Source organism: Aulonocara stuartgranti (assembly GCF_965226115.1).
Source record: "Aulonocara stuartgranti genome assembly, chromosome: 22".
Lineage (NCBI taxonomy): Eukaryota > Metazoa > Chordata > Actinopteri > Cichliformes > Cichlidae > Aulonocara > Aulonocara stuartgranti.
In genome coordinates this window covers 28,734,123-28,745,841 of record NC_138957.1, presented here as the reverse complement: position 1 = coordinate 28,745,841, position 11,719 = coordinate 28,734,123, and the positions used below count along the sequence as shown (strand labels likewise).

Genomic DNA, 11,719 nt, shown 5'->3' with positions numbered 1-11,719 from the left:
AAACTATCAAATACTTTAGACTAGAGCCCTAGCCTATTTAAGAGCCTGGAATGGATTCCTCCTTGGCGCGTGACGCTCCTCTTCTTTCTTCGCCTCACTCAGGTTAGACTACTGAGGAGGACCGTGGCACAGGGGGAGAGAGGATTATTCTGCCTCTATGTTCCCCCCTGCGTCGATGGGGTGGAGGCTAGCTCCAGCAAGCTCTCGTCCGCGACTGCACACTGAGACCAATGGAACCAGGTCTCCCCTTTCCCCTTCAGAAACACAAGGAACAGGCTAGTACTTTGTTACATTAAGAATAATGATGATACAGGTCATAACTTATGTTTAAACATTTTAACATGATTGAAGAGTGTGTCGAGAGAGGTGGGAAAGACAGAGAGAGATTGAAGTCCCCCCGGCTTACCTGTGATCACATCTGAGCAGTGCTGGTCAAGTTACTTGAAAAAGTAATTAGTAACTAATTACTGATTATTCCCCCCAAAGGTAATCTCATTACTTTACTGATTACTTATTTTCAAAAGTAATTAGTTACTTAGTTACTTTTTAGAAACAAGATTCTGGTCCTCATATTCTGCAAAAACATGCAGTTTCCTGTCAGCCTGTGACCTAGTCAAGTCTGGGCCTCTCATAAAACAATCTAATCAGCAAATAAGCATTAAGAATATATATTTATTTCTTAACGCTAGTTTTAATCTTTTAACTTTATGCATCAAGCAAACATTAAATTATATTCTCTGACTGGAAGAAATTTGTTTAAAATTTAAACCTATTTTCTGCACATTCTTGCACATAAAATAAAATAAAATAAAATAGGTGTGGTGGGGCGTGGTCTGCGGTGCCGTGCGGACGCACCTCCACGGCATCCGCAATCACGCCCGCCGTGTTAAAACACGGGGACTCAGGGGTTGGTGTGGGGTTGTGGTGGTGTGATGCAAATGTTAAATAAAGATGGCTCAAAACATGGATCTGTGGTCCCATCGTGTTTTACTTCCACCACAATAGGTTTTTGTGTTTACACTCAGTCTTTCAAATAGATGCAAGTAAAACAAGGCAGAAAATAAATAAAATCAAAGACTAGCGGTCCTTTGGCTCTATTTTCACCTGTAAAGCAGGAGTGGGGTAGGCGGAGGTTTGCCCTGGTGCAGGTGTGCCGCAGCGGTCAGTGGAAGAATCCACGAGTTTTTCTGTGAATTTCCCATTACGTCATAGCGTACTTGGTGCTTGCTTGGAAGTTTTTCGCTGTAAAAAGAAGTTTTCTTCCCACGCAGTGAACAGCGGACGCTAATGTTTTTGTCACTTTTTACGGAATCAAACTCAAAGTAAGGTCAGTACTTCCACGCTTTAAACGCTGCACGCTCGTACTTTCTCTGCACTCAATATATTATCCATTGTTGATCTGCACACAGCTGTTGCCACCAACATCGCACTCGCTTACGTCATTGTCATGAGACACTCTCGCAAAAAAATCACGGTTTTAGTAACGCAGTAACGCAGCGTTCCTACGGGAAAGTAACGGTAATCTAATTACCTTTTTTGCAATCGTAATCCCTTACTTTACTCGTTACTTGGAAAAAGTAATCGGATTACAGTAATGGTTACTTGTAACGCATTACTGCCCATCTCTGCATCTGAAGGGGTAAAAGGTATAAGTATCCAGACTAAAATGGATGTTATGTAGGAATAAGGTCATGATAGAGTTAATTGAAGGAAAATTACATAAAAATGTCAAAGATGAAGTGAAGTATATTCATGAATATTGCGAATGCTGATTTGTAATGGAATTTTCTGCTAATAACAGAAATGAAAATGTAATGAAGTGATTCTAAATTTAAATGTTTTAAATCATGTATTTGGAGAAGTCAGCGAGACAATGATAAGGTGGTGGTCGACATCAGGGGATTAGATGTCAATAACATGATTGAATGTCACATTAGAGGGGTGAGGAAGGGCGATCTGTCACAGTCCGGGTTGAGAGTCTAGTGTTTTCACGTATTTTTCCATTATATCTCTAGTTCTGCTTCCTGCATCTGTAACCGCAACTGGAAACCATCAGAGGTAATCAGTGGATTGGGATTTAAGACCAACTCAGACTTCTGCACTCTGCCAGATAATCTACTAACCCATGGTGGTAAATCTGCCTTCATGTTTGGTTCTCACTTAGCTGTTCCTTGTGTTAACCTCTCATGTCCTTGTGTCTCCAGTTACCTCTGCCTTCAAACATCGTCGTTCTTCTGGTTTTACTGACGCCAGTCTATCCTGCCATCACGCAACTGCTCAATATTCACCTGCCTGCTCTCCTCCTCGCAGCTTACTTCCAGATCACTGCAAAAGAGAGAAAAGTCCAGACATCATGGTTTACTGACTTCACTTCATGCCTTGACACTCACCTGGGTACCCACACCCCAGAGCTCCCTGTTGTTTTCCTGAGATTTTCATTTCCTGCCACACTTTCATGATTAAGATTCTCATGTCTCATGTTCTTGTGAAAATGTTTGCCTATTGAGTCTGCTTTTGGGTCCACCCTTCGTACTGGCCTTTGGGCCTTCTGACGTGATCCAGTATAAATCTTAGGTGAAGAAGAGATACGGGGTTCTTCTCTTTGTCTTCTGCAAGATAAGCAGTACAGAAGATTGGACCTTACAGTAAAAAATTCCAGCAGAGACACCAGAGGGATCAACCACTGCCCAAACTGACCACAAATTGGTGTTATATTTTTTGATGTTAGTTTTGTTTCTTTATTTTCCCATAATGACAGCATTTTCCAATCTACATTCTCCTGATAGAAAAATGTGTTTTAAACCTATTTAAAGAGACCCTCTTATTCATAAATAATAATACTGTGAAGATAAAGTTTATATATACTGCCAAGCACTGATACCTTAAGCACTTTTTCTGTAGCTAAGTGGAGGAAATCCTGTTGTCTCAAACACACACAGAGACACGCAGAAGGACACAAACACATGAAGCGTGATTTAAAGGGGAAGGTACCATAAAGGGTTCGGTGATCTATCAATAAGTATTGCTGCTACTATACAAATGAACAGCACAGCGAGTGGATTAATAAATCCTGCCACCATACTGCAGCATGGGGGCTGGCAGGACGCGACCCGTCACCTGAGCCATCTCATCTCGCACACGGAACTGAAACTCCTGGACAAACATAGTTTGCACTCTGCACCTAAGAAGGGGACAAAAGTCTATTTATTCAAAGATACCAAAAAACTAAATCTCCCATGCTGCATTACTTTTGGCCTACAGGACACTCACCAGCCTGCTAATCTCCTCTTGTCTGTCGGGTGCAGAGTGGGCTGTGGCTTTGATCATGGTTGATGTTTGGTATTTGGATAACTTTTAATACTGCATCATTCACTAAATTGCAGAATATGATCAACTGGAACTAAAAAAAACATTTTGCTATATGAATCACAATACACAGGACTTGGAATATGAAATAGAAGAGAAGAAGCTGGTGCGGTGATCTATCAATAAGTATTGCTGCTACTATACAAATGAACAGCACAGCGAGTGGATTAATAAATTATCAGTCATCCACTTTAACTGTGGAAGTCTATGTGCAAATTTTAATCACACAAAGGAATATCTAAACCAGTTTTCATATCCATTCAATGTCATTGCCATATCTGAAACTTGGATTAATATGGATACTATTAGATAATGGACATATAATATGGACTTTGAACAGCAAGGTTATGATTCAGGTACATATTTTGGCAAAACAAAGATGGAGGTGGAATATCTAAACCAGACAAATATTTGAAATTTAAATGGCCTGTATTTGTATAGCGCTTTTCTAGTCCCTAAGGACCCCAAAGCGCTTTACACAACCTGTCATCCACCCATTCACACACTGGTGATGGCAAGCTACATTGTAGCCACAGCCACCCTGGGGCGCACTGACAGAGGCGAGGCTGCCGGACACTGGCGCCACTGGGCCCTCTGACCACCACCAGTAGGCAACGGGTGAAGTGTCATGCCCAAGGACACAACGACCGAGACTGTCCAAGCCGGGGCTCGAACCGGCAACCTTCCGATTACAAGGCGAACTCCCAACTCTTGCGCCACGATCGCCCCGTAGGTAGTGAATCAGAATCAGAATCAGAATCAGAATACTTTATTGATCCCTGGGGGAAATTATTTTTTGTTACAGTGCTCCATTAAAAAATTTTTTAAACCAACATTAAGACAAGACAGACAATACACTAACTAAGAATAGTACAATATATACATATATATACATACATACATACATAAGTCACTTATGATAATGGTGATTAATATTGTCTTGGAATTTACAACAGTTGAAATCTATAAAGACAAAAGTAGAAAATGTTTTTTAGTTGTACATACAGAGCTTCAGGTATTGGTATTGAGGCCTTTAAAGACTGGATGGAGGAAACATTTACAGAAATAGGTCACAAACAAAATTTCATTTGTGGAGATTTTACTATTGATTTGCTTAACCCAAATAAACATTAAATAACATTAACACAATGACTGTATGAACCTATTCCCTAAAATTACCAGACCTAACAGAGACGCATTACATTGTGTCACTCTCATAGACATTTTTTTCAAATTACATTGAACATAAGACAGTAAGTAGACTTCTGAGTAATGATATCAGAGACCATCTTCCAGTTTTTATACTCTATGACAGGAATACAAGATTAATAATTTGGACAGGGGAAAAAACAGACGAGTAAGAACAGAGGAATCAAATGCCTTTTAAAACAATTTAATGAAACAGAACTGGTGCCAAATATATCAGAAACATGACAAAGGTGTGTATGGCGAATTCCTTAGAATATTTATGTCCAAAGGGTTAAAATTACACAGTTTGCTGATGAAAAACATTTTCTCTACAAACACAGCTCTGGTCATGATCTGCAACATTTATTGGATGAGATAACTAAAGCACAAAATAAACAGTGTTGATATTGAACGAGTCCATAGAAATTCTTAAAAGTTCTTACGGTAGTAATAGATGATAGATGAGAGACTTAACTGGAGAGCACACATAAGATATATTAACTCCAAAGTATCAAGAAACATTTCAGCTGTGGCTGTGGCAAAATGGTAGGCTTCAAAGATTTACTTTCAGCCACATATAACCAAATGCTACTTTCAGGAAAATCTAACTGTTGTAACTCTGAACAGCGCCTTAACAACAATTCAGATCAATATAAGAATGGTGACGCCTTATGTAGACTCCCAAGACGTTCTCAGTTGGTTTAGAGGCTTTGATTAAGACAAAAGGAATATTTTAATTTGATTTACTCCATCAGGAAATACCATCTGAAGGCAGTAACGTCACATCTGTGAAACTTTTTTCTAAAGTATGTACGTCAGGTTTGTAAGTAAGACGTATTCTATTTGCATTTTAGCTGTCGTAATTTTCTGTGGCTTGACCTGTTTGCTCAGGTATTGTAACAGTCAAAGCAAGTCAAAGACACAGTGACACACCTCATGCAAGTTGCTTACTCCGTACTGTAGATGTCCCCAGAAACCATTCATATAATTTTACATCTGCCTCAATCATAAACCTGGGAAATACAGACTGAATGCACAGGTAGATAGAGGAAATTCTATTATGAAGGCAAATACAAGTAAGAATAGGAAAGAAGTGAGCCCTTTATGATAAACAATTTGTTTAAGGATAGTGAGAGTGACTTTTCACATTTTGCAATAATGAAGAGAGGAAGAAAGTTTTTGTGAAAAGGCCAGAGCAATTATTCAGATAAGTACTGGATTATGAGTCTGCAGTGAATGGTTATGCATTAGTTAAATTCTAACAAACACTAGGCTCTAAGACTTGTACATGTTCAATTAAAACAACAGGGACAGCAGTATTATAAGCAGAAATTAGAAAAATAACATAACTACTGGGCATATTTACAAGGCCACAGACAGATTTCTTCATACTTGAACCTTCCCAGAAAAAGAGAATTAAAGAGCTCTGGAATGATAGAAACAGAATTTATAATAGTGAAATGATTATTCGATCCCTGTTGAATTTGTAAGTTTGCTCACTTTTAAAGAAAAGAATCGAATTTTTATGGTAGTTTCATAAAAATGAGACTCATTTTATAGGAAGGAGATAGAATGTCAACCAAAAATTCAGAAAACAAACACATTACATAAAAGTTCTAAGTTGATTTGCACCTCATTGAGTGAAATAAAATTTGATCCCATAAAATCCAGCCAGAATTCCAGCTCCCACAGATTGGCTGTGTACCCATGTGGCACGCAGAGTACAATCAGCTACAGATATTCCTGCACTCAACTCGTTATGTTCCTGAAACACACCTCTCTTCGATTCCAGCCTCTCCACCAATATGGGCAAGACCAAAGAACTGTACAAGGCTGGAATGGGTTACAAGACCATCAACAAGAAGCTTGGTGAGATGGTGGCAACTCTTGGTTGCAGTTGGGACCACAGTCACCTAGAACACTACTGGTAACACACTACATCATTGATTGAAATCTTGCAGCAGCGGCAAGGTCCTCCTGCTCAAGAGGACACGAGTCCAGGCCCATCTTAAGTTTGCCAGTGAACTTCAGAGATGATTCAGAGAAGGTTTGGAAGAAAGAGCGGTGGTAAGATGAAACCAAAATCAAACTCTTTGGCATCAGCTCGACCTGCAGCGTTGGGATGAAGAGAAATGCAGACTACGAGCTGCAGAATATCATCCCCACAGTTAAGTATAGGGGAAATATTATGATTTGGGGCGATCCTGGCTCAAGAGTTGGGAGTTCGCCTTGCAATTGGAAGGTTGCCGGTTCGAGCCCCAGGGCTGTTTTTCTGCTAAGTATAAAGGATGACATCACCGGACTGAGGGGCCAATGGACGAGGCCAAAACGTACCACCAAGAAAACAGAGGAGTGGCTAAAGAAGAAGCACATTAAGATTCAAGTTCAGTTTTACTTCCTCATTTATTTATTTCATTTTGGCAGTCCTGGCCCTAGGGTTCAGGACTGCCAAAATGAATTAATTAAATACACCATTAAATAATTAATGAAATGTATAAATAATTAATATGGCAATAAATAATTAATTAAATATGCCATAAATATGTATTTAATTACGTTCCATTTTATTTAATTAATGACACATTTAATTAATTATTTAATTGGTGTATTTAATTAATTCATTTTGGCAGTCCTGGCATCCCATATATTATAGCTATTGTGGAAAAGAGGTAACACGATTTATTTATACTGAAATATGAAGATCAGAGAAAGCAGCTGGCCCAACGCCTAGGGGAAAATGAAAGTCAACCTGGCTATTACTGATACACTTCAAAAGAACTCAGAAAGTGAAAGTTGCTTGGTGGGATTCATCAGGTACATTCAGCTGCTTCCTGTAACCTGTGCCTTTACCTGCACCTCCCTGGAATTGTTACAGGCGATTTAAATTTTCTGTGTCGACGCTGTCGTTTCCTGTCTGTGCATTTCCGGCTACCTTATCTGCAAAGATTCACTGCAGAAATTAATCAACTGTTATTCTCCACGAGATCGCATGTTTGATTTTTCCCACTGAGCACCGGTTGGTGGCGGTATTGCACCAGTTCGCCGTGTGCTAGGCGCCAGTGAATTCATCATGAAGAAGAAGCCAATAAGGAAATGTTACACTGAACTCTTCCCAGGATTTTCCTAGAAGAAGTTAATGGAGCAGACAGCAAGTAATAGGTAGATTTTTTAAAATAACCTCTTGTTTTAACACAAGTGCAAATAAATCTCTGGTCATAATGTTCTTGTTCTCCTTAATCAGCATGGACAAGGTGGTAAACTGTTTCAAGAAAAGACCAGATGCTGTGGCCAGACTGATCTGCTTCCCCTGGGCAGGTGGAGGGTCCATACACTACGCTCGCTGGGGAAATGTCCTCAGCAGCTCTGTTGAAGGTGAGGTGCCCAGAAAGCATTTCACGTGTACGTGCTTGCACGTTGTAACGAAAGCTCCAGGAAGCAAGTGGAAAAGAAATGTGGTGGTCTGGTATAACTAGTCTTCTCGTCTGTGTTTATGACTAAAGGACAGCTGGACTAAAGATTTTTGGAGCACAGAATAAATTCTTGGCTCTTGACTAAATTTTGTTATCTGCAAAAGAGTTGAGGGGGAAAAAACACCTTAGAAAAAAAGTTTTGCCATAATTATATATCAAGATTACCTTTTAACTTTTAAATGTATAGTTTTTAAAATCCTTCTCCTCACATACAAAATAATCAATAATCAGGCCCCATCGTATCTTAAAGACTTCATAGTACCTTAATATCTCAGCAGAGGACTTTGCTGTTTAAGATCAGCCTTAAAACTTTCTTTTTAATTAAAGTTTATAAGCCAGAGCTGGATCAGGTGACCCTGAACTGTCCCCCAATCATGCTGCAATACATTTAGTCTGCTGGAGGGCTTCCCATGATTAGTGTGTCTTCTCAGTCTTTGCATGTTTACACACCTATTTGCATTTGATCATTAGTTTTTCCTGAACTCTGTCTCTCTCCTGTAGTTTGCTTTTATTCTTGCTGCCTCTGCGTTCGTGTCTTTGTCTCGTGTCTACAGGTGGTGGAATTAGCGCTGTTCCCTCACACCAAGAAGGTCCTGGGTTCGAATTCGCAACTCTGGCCGGGACCTTTCTGTTAGCATGCGCTCTAGCACATTGCGACTTCTATCCAGATACTCCAGCATCTTCCCACAGTTAAATCACTTGCAGTTATTGGGGTTCGGTTAATTGGTGATTCTAAATTGTACATAGATGTGTGTGTGTGTGTGTGTGTGTGTGTGTGTGTGTGTGTGTGTGTGTGTTCGTCCTGTGAAAGAGTGGCGACCAACTCTGGCGTGTACTGCGCCTCATGCCCTATGACAGCTGGGATAAGCTCCAGTGGTAGTGTAGTAGAGGAGTAGTAGTTCTCCTCTGAGTCCCGAATGACTGAACTCCTGACCCTGTCTGTAAGGGACAAGCCAGCCACCCTTCAGAGAAAGCTGTTTTCCACGGCTTGTGTCTGCAACCTCGTGCCAGTTATGAGCAGAATTGCCAGCACTCTAGTCCGTCACTTAAAAACAGACCTGGCATTTAAAAACAATCAATCATCAGAATTACGTTTCTACACATGCCTCAGAGGACTTTTATGCTTTGAATTATTTATGGTTACTCACTCATTTACTCTGAATCAAAGGAAGACAAATACTCAGAAGAAACATCACCTCATGTCTTTACACTGTTTTTCTTTCTTTCTTTCTTCCTTTTTTTTTTTTTGTAGTGTTGGCTGTCAAACTTCCCGGCAGAGAGAGTCGAGCTAAAGAGCCATTCTTCGAAAACATGCAGCAGATCGTGGATGAAGTGATTAGTGTGTTGTTGCCGCTGCTAAAGGAGAAGCCATTCGCTCTGTTTGGCCACAGGTATGGCGAGAATAAATGATCCCTGAATAAAAACAAGGCTGTCGTCATAAACAGAACACTGCATGGTTTTAATCCCTGCAACATAAAGAAAAAATTCTAATCTGTTTCAGTTTCGGTGCCTTCACAAGCTTCGCTGTTGCAGACGCGCTGAAGAAAATTCACAACGTGGAGCCAGTTCACATCTTTCTGTCTGGTGCTTCTGCACCTTATGTAAGTAAAACTACTGGATGACCTGGAAAACTTCTTATTACTTAAGTCTTTTTTTTGCTTGGAATACGCTTTTTAAGTATTTTTTCTTTCATTGCTTGTGATATTTATTAGTTCCACGAAGCAAAAAAAGACAAACATAACCCTGTTTTTTGGGGCTGTGGACTTCAAATCTAGTAATAAGTGATGCAGTGACACACGTGAAAATCCTCTCTGTGCTGTTATGTCACCACTTCATGCTTTAATCTACATTTCTGTGCTTCTGCCACATAATTTTTACCCAAAACTCGGATCACCAAAGAGATTAAAATTCTTTCATTGAAATTATATTCACTATAAGCTAATCACGTATTTTAAAATCGATTTAAATTAATTAGACTTAATCTGTACACACATAACTGCCATGAAAACCCTGATCTATGAATCCTGATGTTCATATTCAACAAACATCAGTGATAACATTTGGAAAAGCTAAACGTTTGTAATTTGGCCTCTTTAACGTAAGAAAAGAGTTGGGTGTTGTTGATATGACACGACACTGTACTGTGTTGTTCTTTGTCTTTAAGTCAGAGACTCGCATTAAAACCCCAAAGAGAAGCGACTTGTCTGATGAAGATTTTCTTAAGTGGTTAATTTCGATTGGAGGAACTCCTCCTGAGCTGCTGGCGAACCCTGAAGTCCTCAAGCTCTTCCTTCCCGCCCTGAAGGCTGACCTGCACGTAGTGGAGAACTACAGGTGGGCGGACAGCTGTCTGTTACTTAATCTGCTCTTAACATTTCTAAAACCAAGCGTAGATGTTGTCAGTGATGGGAGTTGCTGACCTCTCTGCAGATGTAACAAGGCGAGCAGCCCGCTTTTCTCCTGCCCGGTCACGTGTTTTGACGGGAAGGATGACATTCCTCATGATTTACAAGGTCAGTGCTCTAACAGGCCAAGAAGGGGCTGTACGTTACTCTTATGGTTATTACATTGACTTAAATGCCAATTGCTACTTTGTGCTTCTCCCTTCTTTGTTTTGCCCTCAGCAGAGCAGTGTTTACGTAACCCTAACAATCCGTCTCCTTCTACTGAACTCTGACTTCAGTATCTTGCAGTTTGTTCATCGGAGTGTGAAAGTTAGATCGAAAGCACCCAGCCATAGAAACAGCCTCTTGTATGTATGAGTGGGTGAATGAGCCTTGTAGCACAAAGCGCTCAAGCAGAGTAGTAAATAAATTTAAAAGCATACATTAATAATTACATAATTAGACACAAGTTAAGAATCAAATTAAAATGTACACACCGAAAGCCCCGTTTCACAGTGAGTGGATGGCGTTTGTCAGGATGTTTCTTATGTGGTGAAAACCACCTTTAAAAAAATGTCAGGTGGAGTTAGCTTTGGTTAGTAAATGATGATCTACCTGGTTTATGGCTTCACCTGGTCACCTTCGGGCTGAGTAAATCTTTTGCTGGGCAGTGTTAACTAATGCTAACTGTTTCTTATTAGAGAGCACGGGATCTGAACCAGAGGCAGCAAGAATGTGTGACTGAGTACGTGAAAGATTTACAGGTGATCAAGTGAAATTAATGTGTGTGTGTGTGTGTGTGTGTGTGTGTGTGTGTGTGTGTGTGTGTGTGTGTGTGTGTGTGTGTGTGTGTGTGTGTGTGTGTGTGTGTGTTTTATTAACAGCTTGGAAAGACATCACATCAGGAGATTTCACCATAAAGATGTTCCACGGATCTCATTTCTACCTGAAGGACTCTGGAAACGAAAAGATAATTTTGGATTACGTCACAAAACATTTGGAAACCTCAGAAATGGATTATTTATAAACAAAACGACTTTTGTCATTTTTCTACTAATTTATGGTGATATTTAATTGTGTCACCAGTGTAGCTTGTTATGTTTTGACCAACCCTGTCCCACGAGTACAGTGAATTCAGTAACTAAGCTAAAAGTTTTGAGACCTAAAATAAATATCCTATTCCTGTTAATGACTTATTTTAATTATCTAGAGTTTGTGATTTAGAAAGAGTTGATTAAATATCTCTGGATGCATCTTTTTCTGCTTTAATTTGGATTTTTTTTTTTGACTGACTCCACAGAAACAAAACAA

The 11,719-nt window shown here is 39.8% G+C and overlaps 1 protein-coding gene across 1 annotated transcript; it reads left to right on the top strand.

Annotated features, from left to right (window-relative positions):
* The first annotated feature begins 7,577 nt into the window (after positions 1–7,577).
* olah (oleoyl-ACP hydrolase) lies at positions 7,578–11,626 on the top strand. Its single transcript, XM_082522528.1, has 7 exons — positions 7,578–7,713; positions 7,796–7,926; positions 9,277–9,415; positions 9,526–9,625; positions 10,189–10,358; positions 10,455–10,537; positions 11,293–11,626. The coding sequence occupies exons 1-7, from the start codon at positions 7,691–7,693 to the stop codon at positions 11,433–11,435; spliced, it is 789 nt and encodes a 262-aa protein (XP_082378654.1). The 5' UTR covers positions 7,578–7,690; the 3' UTR covers positions 11,436–11,626.
* The last annotated feature ends 93 nt before the right edge of the window (positions 11,627–11,719 follow it).